Raw genomic sequence first — 12500 nt, 5'->3', positions numbered from 1 at the left:
GTCCGATGAACCCTAATATTTTAACAACCTCAGACACGCACAGAGCAGCCAACAAAAACACTCCCAAGATCCTTGCAGGCACTGACTTGTCTCCTGTTGGAGACTGAAGCGTGTGGTTGTTCTCTCTCTAGTTTGGGCCAAATGGACCAAGCTCAGTTCTGCCCCTTATCCTTCCACATGTCATGCAATTAAACTGGCCTCCTCATACATGTATACTTACTAGAGCAGCCTGAAACCTCATGCTGAAATGGAGCGACCTGCTCATCGCTGCCATTGCTTGTTGCCACAAAAGTTGAAATTAGCTTAACTTTGGCGCACAACATTTTATTTCGCCTCTTAACGCTGTAAGTGGCTTAACATTGTGTGGTCTCTCATCACTACATAGTAGCTAGCCTGTTCCTGTCAAAATATGCCCAGCCGTTTAGGTCTACAAAGCCTGTCCCGCTATCATCATCCATGCCCATGAGCCTATTCCATTTGAATGTTCGCTGTGTTCCAGGCCACTACAGGAGCGTCTGAGGGGGACTCGGGTATGGGCGTCATCCCGGCCAACACTCAGCTCCAGACTGCCCTCGCCGTCCGCGCCGCTACGGAGAGCCAGAGGGCCCACATCGAGCTGAGCATCTCCACCCCAAACGGTACTGGCTGGCAATACCGACCCGGGGAAAAGACTCCCGCCGCACACAGTGCAAGTGAAGCACGTCTCGTTTTTTTCCCAGAAACCATCATCCGGGCCGTGCTGATCTTCGCCGAGGGCATCTTCGAGGGCGAGAGTCACGTGGTGCACCCGAGCGCCCAGAATCTCTCCGGCTGCGTACGCGTCCCCATCATCCCCCCCAAAGACATCCCCGTCGACCTGCACGTCAAAGCCTTCGTGGGAGGGAAAAACAGGTACAAATTTCCCTACAAAAAAGCACTGCTTTCATTATCCAAGTTTGAACACATGGATAAATAGATAGATAGATAGATAGATAGATAGATAGATACTTTATTGATCCCCAAAGGGAAATTCAAGGTCCCAGTAGCTTAAGACACCACACATAACACACACTACAACGTAAACATAAACAGGATGATAAAATAACACGTACAGATCTCCCTACAAAAAAATCACCACTTCCATTACTCAATTTCAAACACATCAACACTTAACATTCATGTGGTGGGGATATATATGGAATAGAATGGAATGGCATATCCAGTTTTGTGGAATGGAAATAAGATTGAAAACCATCTTTCTTTATCGCTGACGGTTAAATATCAGAGCACATTCATGAAAAAAGAAGAGTATAGGTTATGTTTTCTGATACTTTGTAGAAAGTTTAGTTTTGAATTTTCTACCGACATTGTTTTCCACAGCACACAGTTCCATGTGTTTGAGATCACCCGGCAGCTCCCGCGCTTCTCCATGTACGACCTGAGCGTAGAGCCCGACGCCCCTCAGCCAACGGGACGCGTGGCCTTCACCGTCAATGACCGGCCCCAGAGGGTGAGCACATGAGGAAGACACATAAACAAACACACACTTCCGCTCACGAGGAATGCGCACACACACACACACACGCGCGCGCACACACACACACACACACACACGCACGCACACACATACAGTACTTACACACTCATATACACACACACACACACACACACACACACACACACTCACTCATGCGCACATACATGTATACTTACACACACCCACACCCACACACACATTCATAGCCCAACTGATCGTAAAATGTTGGATTGAATTTGTTCAGAAAAACAATTCAAGTATTGTTTTCAGAGAACAAATTTAGACCGATTTACCAGACTTACCAGATTTTTGTTGCGTCCTAAAATATGATCTTACAGTATAACTCGGAAGTGACGGTTTGTGTGTGTGTGTGTGTGTGTGTGACTGGTCAGGTGGTCATGTGGTTGAACCAGAACTTCCTGCTGCCAGAAGGCATCGAAAGTCCAGACGTGACCTTCACATGTCTACGTGGCGGAGGACTGCTCACCATCAGCATGCAGTCAAGCGGAGAGGTGTGTGTGTGTGTGTGTGTGTGTGTGTGTGTGTGTCTGTGTCTGTGTCTGTGTCTGTGTCTGTGTCTGTGTCTGTGTGTCTGTGTGTCTGTGTGTCTGTGTGTGTGTGTGTGTGTCTGTGTGTGTCTGTGTGTGTCTGTGTGTGTCTGTGTGTGTCTGTGTGTCTGTGTGCGTGTGTTTGTCCAGTGATGCATGCACATACTGTAGGTTTTGACTGTGAGTTGTATTTTCACTTTATGAACTGTATGTTAAACAGTGTAGATACATTTTCTCTAAATGTAGAATGGAAAATCCACTGCAGTGCATAGTTGCCTTCATCAAACTGGATGAGATGAGTGCTCATGACTGTGACTAATGTAAATCTGTCCAATCAGATCACTCTTAATACAGATGACATTGATCTGGCGGGGGATCTGGTCCAATCACTGACCTCCTTTTTAGCCATTGAAGACCTGCAGGCAGAGGCAGACTTTCCTAGCTACTTCCAGGAGCTCAGGACTACCCTGACTGAGGTGAGTTTTGTGTGTGTGTGTGTGTGTGTTATTTCTTTGAGAATACACTCTGAATCCAGATAGGCTCGCTGAGTTCATGTCTGACAGCCGTAACGCCATGTGCTCAATGTTTAAACTTCATAAATGTTTTAGTCTTGAGTAGTGTGACCACTACTGCATCAGTGTGAAAACTTTTTCTGAGCAATAGAAAGTGAGTAATTGAGTGCAGTGCTAAGCCATGCACATAGGCTTTGTGGAAACCCCTGGGGCATGTTTAGCGTTAACTTGGCTGAGGGCCCGAACAGCTGCAGTTCCTCGAGACAGCCACACTTCCGTTCTCTAGACACAGCATCTGCAGTTCTCACTTTACTCTCATTGGACTTAGCGGGGCAGATGGCAGGCAACAATGCCACTGTGTTACCCAAGCTTGCCTCCCACCCTCAACGCACCTGAGAGGGACCCACTTCCTATAGATGGGTCTGATGGGTCCCGTACTAAGGGATCATTGTGAGCTCCCTAAAAGCTCACAGTAGCCAGATGTTTAGCCAGATTTTTAGCCATCCTGTATATCCTGTGTACTCCCTTTCGGAGTCATTTTGTTTAAACTCTAATTTCACACCAAGGACTACAAAAGTACTGCACGTGCATTAATAATGGTAGTTCTACGGAGTGGGTTATATCTTAAATTGTACACCAACACCCAAATTACTGTACCTCTCTTCTACCTGGCTTTTCTGAATGTGCCTCTGTCTTACTGTACATGACAGTGGTTTTGATTCTTCTGTATGTCTGCCTGGAGAAAGTTTAATCTCAGTTTTTACACCCAGCTGCACCTAAACCACTTTGGAACCCTGGCTTCCTGAATGTCCATATATGTGCATTAACGGTGGTTGCCCATATTTGTTGTTTTCCGTAGGTGGACGAGTTCCACTCTGTTCACCAGAAGCTGACGGCCGCCATGGCGGACCATTCTAATCACATCCGCAACATGCTGGTGCAGGCGGAGGACGCCAGGCTCATGGGAGACATGTGAGTGCTGCCCCCTCTGCCTCGGAGGAAAAATGCAACCAAGCCACTCTATTAAGTGTACTTTTTAAATGCTTTTAGTATCAACAGTGACATATCAGATGTTAAAACTTTCAGAATAAAGACATCTACTGTGAGGAGCACCTTGGTTCATTTTTCTTAATTTTGGTTCATCCCCAATACCAAAGAAACAACCTAATATACGCGTCTGACATTTTTTCAGAACCAGGTTCTCTCAAGTTCTCTCAGCAATGACTTTCTTATCTCGCTTGCTCTCCTCTCTCTGTGTCTCTGTCTTCTCCTGTGCTCTTATACAGGAGGACCATGAAGAAGCGATACATCGAACTGTATGATCTGAACAGGGACCTGGTCAACGAGTACAAGATCCGCTCCAACAACCACAACGCGCTGCTCGCCTGTCTCAAGTCCGTCAACCAGGCCATACAACGGGCCGGCCGACTCAGAGGTGTGTGAGGGTTTGGACATGGGCTTTTGAACCAGTTCAGTTCAGAATTTTTCCAATTAAAACCTTTGTGCTATCTAGTAAACCAGTAAAAAGGACAAAAAAGTCCGCACACTAAGGCGCCAATAGATTATTTCTTTTATTCACCTACATGTGGTGAATAAAATAAATAATCTATTGGAGCCTTAGTGTGCGGACTTTTTTGTCCTTTTTACTGTTGCTCTTTTGAGTCCAGCACCTACTTTTAATATTCAGATGTGCGCACCCGCTTCTACACTATCTAGTAAACCAGCCTGCATTTCCACCAGTTTTGAATGTGTCATCATCAACAGAAGGTTGAACGAGTTAATGATGTTCCTAAACAGGAGAGAGGACTAATGATATGAAAGTGATCCTTGAAAACAGTAGAAACAAGAATGTAGACCATCTTAGGATGTAAACGCTCCTTGGGCCAGGAGCTTAAAGTAGCAAGTTTGGCCCACAATGCAAACAGAGCCATTTAGAGCACAGGTAAAGCGTATGCTTCATTGTGTGCCAAACCTTTAACTGTAATATTGTTAACTGTTTCACTGGGGTACATGTGTTGCTTGTGGTTAAAAATTGATTCAAATCAGCAACATATTCTCAGTGTTTTGAGTGCAATCTGGCCTTTGTCTTTCTCAGTGGGGAAACCAAAGAACCAGGTCATCTCTGCGTGTCGAGACGCCATCAAGAACAACAACGTCAACGCCCTCTTCAAAATCATGAAAGCAGGAACTGCCTCTAGCTGAGCTCCCTTCACCCCCCCCCCCCCCCCCGCCACTGACCTCCACTCAGGGCCGGTACCCACTGCAATACCGATACACTACAAATTACTGGCAAATCTCTCTCATTCTGTACATCCCTCCTTCTTCTCTTCTCGTTCTTTCTATTTCCCCTATCTTTCTCTCTCCCTCTCTCACTTCTAATCATTGTGGGGCAAAACATGGCTCTGGCCACTAAAGGCCTCGGAGAGAAACGAAAGAGGAAGGTTGCTTATACGTTTGTCCGTCACCTTAAGCCTTGAGGAAGGATGGTTCGGAGATGATAAACAGTGCACTACTTATTACTTGTTGAGGGAACATGTTGAGATTGGAAAGACGGGGCTCAATTTTGACAACTTTTTTATAGGATAAAGATGTGAATAATGGTGTGGTGAAGTTGTAAATGTTATTTTAGCCAAAGGAATGTATACTTTTTCATTGTTTACAAGAGAATTGTGTTATGTATTATTTATACTTTTGCAGTTTGTAAATAGGGAGTCATTGTTACGCTGTTTGTGAGTGTAAACTTTGAATAAAAAGATTGTGTGAAAAACACGTCATTTTCGTTCTCCCTTTTCCCAGACCACAGAGCACTGTGTTTTTTGGCACTCTGCTTTTTGGAGGGGGAGGAGGGTGGTATTGGGTGTGTAATTGTTACCACTTCTGAATGTGGTAGGGGCAACTTGCACATGTGGTGCAGAAAATCCATGACATCAATCACCGCGGAAGCGGACGGCCCGACGAGCCATTCTCTCATGCGCGGCCCACTTCGCATGCAGTGTCTCAAGGCGCGCGACTGGAGTTGCTGCGCTGGCATCTGGCTCACCGTACATCCAACAGACTCCCGAGTGCGTCACGTGCGCAGGGGGGAAGAACCCTCCGTTAAAATATGTGAGCGTTCCAAAAACGAGCACATTTTGTTTTAGGGGGAATAAGTTCCACATGTTACTTTAGTGGGAAATTAGCAGCGAGGCAAAGGATGTGCAGGCACTCTCCGACTTTTATTTAGCAAGTTTCAGGACTTTAAAAGTTCTTCTTGGATATTCTGGAGGCGCAGATTTAATATAGAAACCAGATGTTCGGTTTGGCCGTTGTACAGGCATGGACTGGCCATAGGGCATACCGGGCAATGCCCGGTGGGCCGACGCATATTGGGCCGAGGCTGTCATAATTTCGTAATTATAAAACAAATATTAGGCTCATTTATATAGCGTACGGCCGCAAGGGTAGCGAATCGCGGCCCATTGGTTGACTGCCTTAATGGACATTGAGCCAGTCCAATGAAATCTCAGGCCCCTCCCTGTCTCCCTCCCGGCCTCAAAGCCATATATCGATGGCTTTGCCCGGCCTCATCTCCCTCTTGGAGTTCGACTGGAGTTTGAGACCGTCCGTATATGAAAATGTACAAAGACAAACCACAAAAGCGCAAGGGGGGCGCAGAGAAGTTGCGAGATAAAAGGCAAAAGCCTACAAGTGGATGCAGCAAAAATGTGCTAAAATTACAGAAATGTTTGCCACCACAAGTTCAAACAGGGGCCGTCGACATAGCAGCGGTGCAGAAGCAGCACCGAGTGCACAGGCTTGAGAGGCACATGCGAGTGTGCAACAGAGTAGTTACACAGAGGAAGGAGTAGCTATTCAAATTGATTCGGAGGAGGAGGTGAGAGACGTGACCCAGCAGGGACAGATTGAGGAGGAGGAGGTCAGAATAGCTACTGTGAGCCAGGTAAGAAGTAGCCGAAATGTTGGCTGAACTTTTTGGGCGCACAACGAACAATTAAACGTTTGAAATCTGCGACGGCTGCTTCCCCTTGCTTCTTAGATGTATTAACCTGCCTACTATAGCAAAACAAAGTTTTATAGTGTGAGCGCGTCTTTTTGTGTGGTTTCTGTGTAGGCCTACCCCTCTCGCATGCATTTGAATTGCGAAACCCATCAAATTAACGAGTTGTCGGCTCGCCATCAACCTTCTGAAATCTTAAGACAGTCACGATTGGTCGAAATTGTTGTCAATCTTGACGCAGTATAACAAGCAAACTATCACATTTCTTTGCGCAGACAAGCAGACACCCATACACACAGACATGCAGTCAGACGCATGGAATGAAACAGGAATGGTGATGGCCCATGGAATTAACAATGAAAATGTTTTGGGATGTGTAGCCTATACATCTTCACTAAATAGTATCAAGGTGAATTGTTGGCTAAAACTGTGCAAATCCTCAACATAAATTATAGCAGGTTTTATTTAGTGAAGCATTTAATAGCATGAGTTTTGTGCACAACCTCATCCTTGCTGGTTTAGTGTGTGTGTGTGTGTGTGTGTGTGTGTGTGTGTGTGTGTGTGTGTGTGTGTGTGTGTGTGTGTGTGTGTGTGTGAGTGTGTGTGAGTGTGTGTGAGTGAGTGAGTGAGTGAGTGAGTGAGTGAGTGAGTGAGTGAGTGAGTGAGTGAGTGTATAATAATTAATATTTTTTAGCAAGGGTAGGCTAGCCTACTCGCTTCCATGCAGGCTACTGCGGTTTACTTAAATATTTTTTACAAACAAAACAGTGTGCACATATGTTTTATCGTGTAAATTATCATGGTGGGCCACTATGGCCAAAAAATGCCCGGGCCGTTTTTTGGTCCCAGTCCAGCCCTGCCGTTGTATTCGGTAATTGAAGTACTTGGGGACTCTCGCATTCTGGTAAGTGTTGGGGGATGACCTGCATTGCATGCTGTTGCTGATCAGAACATGTATTGATGGAAAAATGCTGGAGTTTGACATAACTGTTCATAGGTAACTGATGCAAGTCACATCATGTGGTAGTTTATTGGGCTGTTTTACTTTGCATTTCAGACACATGAGTATGCAAAAACTTCCCTGGTTTTGTAAAGGAGACTGCACATTTTTGGAAAGTAAACGCTGAGTGCATATTTTAACAACTTTTTTCCGAATCTCTTTTTTTGTAGACACGCAGTTCCATTTCACTGTTCTGTTTTGCCCGTGCCATCAGTAGGCTATTTCAGATAAAACCTGAAAAGGATGGGAACACTGTGTTCTCCTGCATGCCATTACGTTTTTCAACTTTGAGAAATCTTACGTACTCTTGCATAACATGAGTCACGCCCCTTTAATTAGTCTTACTTTACCAGGCAAGGGATGCTTGCATGCGAGATTTGGTACATTTATTCCGATATAGGCATAATGTACGAGCCTTTAAATTCGTGTAAGGGCATGTGATTTCTGTAAAGGGAGACATCCAGCGCATGCGAGTCTGGCAGCTGGATATCTGGAAGGAGGTGTGTCGCCTCTGAGTCAAGAGCAGCAATAACGTCTAAGACATTTTAAACAATATCGGAAAGAGGGGCAACAAATATAATAATAATAATAATAAATATAGCTGCAAGCAGCAATGTGGGGGCCAAGCAGGCTGGTCAAAAGGCCAGAGTTGCCATGGTAACTCAATGCTGTTCAGTCAGGTATATAGCTTTAAGCAGTCAGAAGAATTTTTATGTCAAACAACCCAACATTGGCCGAGATTCAAGCCCATATCCTGTTCGGCGGCTTCGCCGCCAATTTCGATTGGCTGTTGCGGGTGAACGGTTTAAGATATCATTCCGAAAAGCAAGGCCTATATTAGACTCGGGCTGAAGATCATCTGTGTGAAGTTTCGTGAAGATCGGACACATTTTGTGACCTGTGGAAATGTTTAAGGGATTTTGATTTAATCCAATATGGCGGCCGAATAAAATATGATGATGTCACAAATTGAGCTGGTTCATCCTAAGGACCTTCAACAGTATAACCAGGCATCAGTAGCAAGTTTTAATTCCAAACACATCAACAGCTACAGGCCAAAATGCCTTTTTGCTAATTGCAGCGCCCCCTAGAGGTTGAAGGTCACCAAATTCCTTGAGCCTCCTCCTGATGGGGTCTTGGGTCCATGTACTAAGTTTGGTTTTGATGCGTGCAAGGGTTGCTGAAATATGAGCCCACTTCCTGTTTGGCGGCTTCGCCGCGAATTTCGATTGGCTGTTACGGGCCAACGGTTAAAGTTCCGAAGAAACAAAGCACGAGCTGAATAAGGCATGGTCTGTGGATACTCTGTGTCAAGTTTGGTGTCGATCGGACAAAAGCTGTGACCGATATAATCCTTTAAGTGTTTTTGATAAAATCCAAAATGGCGGAAAATCCATCATGGCGGAAAATGACGTCACAGGGTGCGTTGAACTCGGGCTGGTCCAAGGATTCCAAAGATACCTGTTTTTTTAAAATTGGCCAAAGGGTTCAAAAGTTACGTGCGTGAACGTATGTCCAACTTTGACCTGTTAGTGGCGCTAGAGCATAAGAGGTGCCGACATGAAACTTGGTGAAATTAATTATTGGACTGTCCCCAATCAGTGTGCCAAATTTCACAACTTTTCACCAGTCGGTTCTATGGGCTGCCATTGACTCCAATGGCAGAGGTATAATAGTTTATAATAATAATAATAGTAAGAAAACATAGAAACACAATGGGTGCCTTCGCAGCTTCGCTGCTTGGCCCCCAATAATAAAACCTAATTGTGTCGGCTCAACGCTAAATTAGGCTATGCGTTTGCATTAAGCCTGCTGTTTTGCATGCGCACAGCATATAACACTGACTGACTCATGGTCAGCTCTGTTCCATAGGCAGCCCACATCTGGAACAGCTATAGTGTACCACACACGCCTGTATATATCTGCGACGTCACATAGCCTACTGTAGGCCTATAGCAGCCTAGACAGAGTTCGTATGCGTGGTAAATAGAGGATAATATTATATATGCAATGGTATATTTCCAGTAACAGGTACCAGACATGGAATAGGTTACTATTATATCAGGCTGGATTCTTATGGTTGGTAAATAATGGACATTCATGTATATTTTGGTATATTTCCATTCACAGAGATGTGACACAGGGCTACACCAAACATGGAATGACTACATCACAAAGCCTGATAAATGAGCCACAAGAGAGGTCTGATGCCATGGGCGTGAGACTTTAGATGGCTGGACCTGGGGATGGTTACTCTCAAGACCCCTGGAGTTGCAGCAGTGCCGTGAATGCAAATTGTCCCAGAAGGGAGCAGTTAGGAGCCATTCCAGACTTCTGCTAATGGAGAACCAGCATGCAGCACACTCACCGACGCAGCCTGACTTTACTTTGAGGGGGCCGGACAGAAGGCCCATATGGGGAAAGTAATTCATGCTTGAAGAAAGGGGGCTTTTTTTTTCCACTAGCGAGGGAGTTTGTGCGCCGGCCACGATGAGAAGGATTCACCTAAAGGGAGACGTGGTTTGTACCCTCGTCCTGTTGGCACTGTTCTGTCTCTTGTTGTACGCCCACCACAGTCTCACACCCTTTTGGGAGAGCTGGCAGTTGGAGCAGGGTGCACCGAGCTCGCGCTCTCTTCTAGGGGCTCCGTTGGATAGCCAAGGCACAGGGCCGGCCCTGACCAAGCCTCCAGACTTACCACGGTGCAGGCCAGAGTCGCAGGTCAGCTCCGTGCCAATGAAGACGGCGCTGAAAGCCAAGGCTCAGTCCAAAAACAAGGCTCAGTCCAAAACCAAAAAAAAGCCCAAAGGTGGGTCAAGGAAACCTGTGCCTACTGTGGCCAAGACTGCAGTGGGGCCGACCCTTGCCCCCTTCGACTTCGAGGACTACCTCCGCAAGAAGGACAACCGGGATTTCAGGATGACGATCGATCAGCCAGACAAATGCAGAGGCCCAGATGGAGCTCCTTATCTACTCATAGTTGTGAAGTCGGTGGCTGCGGACTTTGACAAGAGGCAGGTGGTGCGTCGCACCTGGGGCCGAGAGGGCGTCGTCCAGGAAGGGGTCGACATCAAGACGGTCTTCCTGCTGGGAGTGCCCAGGAATCGCACCTCGCTGCCGCTGTGGGACAGGCTCCTGGCGTACGAGAGCGCCACCTTCAGGGACATCCTCCTCTGGGACTTTGAGGACACCTTCTTCAACCTCACCCTCAAGGAGACCCACTTCCTGCAGTGGGTGAACCACAGCTGCGCGGGGGTCAAGTTCATCTTCAAGGGCGACGCTGACGTCTACGTGAACGTGGAGAACATCCTGGAGATGTTGCGCGGGGTCGACGCCCACAAGGACCTCTTCGTGGGCGACATCATCGTCCGGGCGCGACCCATACGCCGGCGCAGCAGCAAGTACTACGTGCCCGAGTTCGTGTACGGGCAGGGCGTGTACCCGTCATACGCCGGCGGCGGCGGCTTCGTCATGTCGGGCCACACGGCGCTCCGGCTGAACCGCGCGTGCCAGGAGGTGGAGCTGTTCCCCATCGACGACGTGTTCCTGGGCATGTGCCTGCAGCGCATCGGCCTGCAGCCCGCGCGGCACGAGGGCTTCCGCACGTTCGGCATCGTGCGCTCCTCGGCCGCGCCGCACCTGCAGGTGTTCGACCCCTGCTTCTACCGCGAGCTGATGGTGGTGCACAGCCTGACGGTGCCGCAGATCTGGCTCATGTACAATCTGCTGCACGACCCCCACCTCTCCTGTCACACCAACCGCACGCCCACGTCGTGGCCCTTCAAGTGGAGAGATAAGATCCCCAGTGCCACTAAAGGGCCAGCTGACCCAGGGGAGGAGGACTATGGGCAGAAAGTATTTGTGAAACATTGAGTGTGTAGAGGCACGGGCCATGCACATCCCAGGCCTAAGTTGGATGGGTGCAGGATCCAGTATGAGCGTATCATAAGAGGATAAGAGAATTATTCACACACCAGAGGTCTGAAGAGCCGCAGGCTCAAAATGTAAAAAAAAAAAAAATATGAATGGGAGCCATCTGGTGTGTAAATAATCTCTTATCCGCTTGTGAACACTGAGCTTGTGACTATACTGTGAATGTGTCGATACGATAAAAGTGGTTTAAAACCTAATATGGATCATAAATTATATTGTTTTCACTCAAATCACCTTTTAAAAAAATATTTTGTTCATTATGTACGCATGTTTGTATGTCATATGTCATGTGCTGGTTTGTGCACATAAGTTCTTGTGAGGTGGTGGAGGCAAGATTGAATTCAACAGTTTTGTGAACTCGTGCCCTCGAGTAAAATCAAGGGTTTGAAGGTTTGCTCTGCCCATTTGCAGCATCAGACAAGATGGCGGCAGGGATTTCCCCAAGAGAGTGGAAATGTTTTTCATTTCCCAGAAGAATGGACATTTGGAGTGGAAGGCACTCAAAGAGCTTTAAAGACTCCATGATGAGTGTTTGGATTCACAAAAACCTTGTGAATCTAGTTTACTTTGTTTGCACAAATTCAGACTTGGAAACACTTGAAGGTACTGTTGCCTTGAAATAATGACTGTTTTCTTTGCAATCTTTGTGCTATCAGATGAAGTTTGTTACGTCAAGTCAAACAGCTATGAGTGCCATGTTGTCCCAGGCAGACTTGTAGATCAGAGGCAGTGACCTAACGCCAAAATGTAAATAACCTCAGAAGTGACCAACATTCCAGATGCATGAAACCTGCTGTTAGAATGATGACCTTTGAAAATGTATCAGTATTACCTCTGAATAGTCTGCTGTATGTAAAGTCTATTGACAATAGAAATGTTAAATTCAGAATTTGAAAACACTGAAAGGGTTCCTGGAGAGTCACATGCATGTAAAACTTGTTCTTTTGAAAAGAAGAAAAAACATGAAAGGAAACAACGGGCTCTTCTTTCTTAA

At 46.5% G+C, this 12500-nt stretch overlaps 2 protein-coding genes across 4 annotated transcripts in view; both read left to right on the top strand.

Annotated features, from left to right (window-relative positions):
- The window catches only part of bbs2 (Bardet-Biedl syndrome 2), a 13669-nt gene extending 8331 nt beyond the window's left edge, over nucleotides 1-5338 (top strand). For all 3 annotated transcript variants that reach the window (XM_062547702.1, XM_062547704.1, XM_062547701.1), the window contains 8 exons: nucleotides 500-638; nucleotides 720-891; nucleotides 1360-1489; nucleotides 1909-2028; nucleotides 2403-2540; nucleotides 3436-3548; nucleotides 3863-4011; nucleotides 4672-5338. In XM_062547702.1, coding sequence (XP_062403686.1) covers nucleotides 500-638; nucleotides 720-891; nucleotides 1360-1489; nucleotides 1909-2028; nucleotides 2403-2540; nucleotides 3436-3548; nucleotides 3863-4011; nucleotides 4672-4778 — 1068 coding nt within the window. In that variant the 3' untranslated portion in view covers nucleotides 4779-5338. The remainder of the gene's footprint in view (nucleotides 1-499; nucleotides 639-719; nucleotides 892-1359; nucleotides 1490-1908; nucleotides 2029-2402; nucleotides 2541-3435; nucleotides 3549-3862; nucleotides 4012-4671) is intronic.
- A 2097-nt stretch (nucleotides 5339-7435) lies between these two features.
- Nucleotides 7436-12477, top strand: b3gnt9 (UDP-GlcNAc:betaGal beta-1,3-N-acetylglucosaminyltransferase 9). Its single transcript, XM_062547692.1, has 2 exons — nucleotides 7436-7477; nucleotides 9704-12477. Exon 2 carries the CDS (start codon nucleotides 10004-10006, stop codon nucleotides 11444-11446), a length of 1443 nt encoding a protein of 480 aa, XP_062403676.1. The 5' UTR covers nucleotides 7436-7477; nucleotides 9704-10003; the 3' UTR covers nucleotides 11447-12477.
- The last annotated feature ends 23 nt before the right edge of the window (nucleotides 12478-12500 follow it).

The sequence above is a fragment of the Sardina pilchardus genome, chromosome 10, assembly GCF_963854185.1.
Source record: "Sardina pilchardus chromosome 10, fSarPil1.1, whole genome shotgun sequence".
In the NCBI taxonomy this organism is placed as follows: domain Eukaryota; kingdom Metazoa; phylum Chordata; class Actinopteri; order Clupeiformes; family Clupeidae; genus Sardina; species Sardina pilchardus.
This window is presented reverse-complemented; position numbering and strand designations above follow the sequence as displayed.

Coding starts and splice junctions, on each gene's coding strand:
- b3gnt9 (XM_062547692.1), top strand. CDS start 10,004: ATGCTTGAAGAAAGGGGGCTTTTTTTTTCCACTAGCGAGGGAGTTTGT.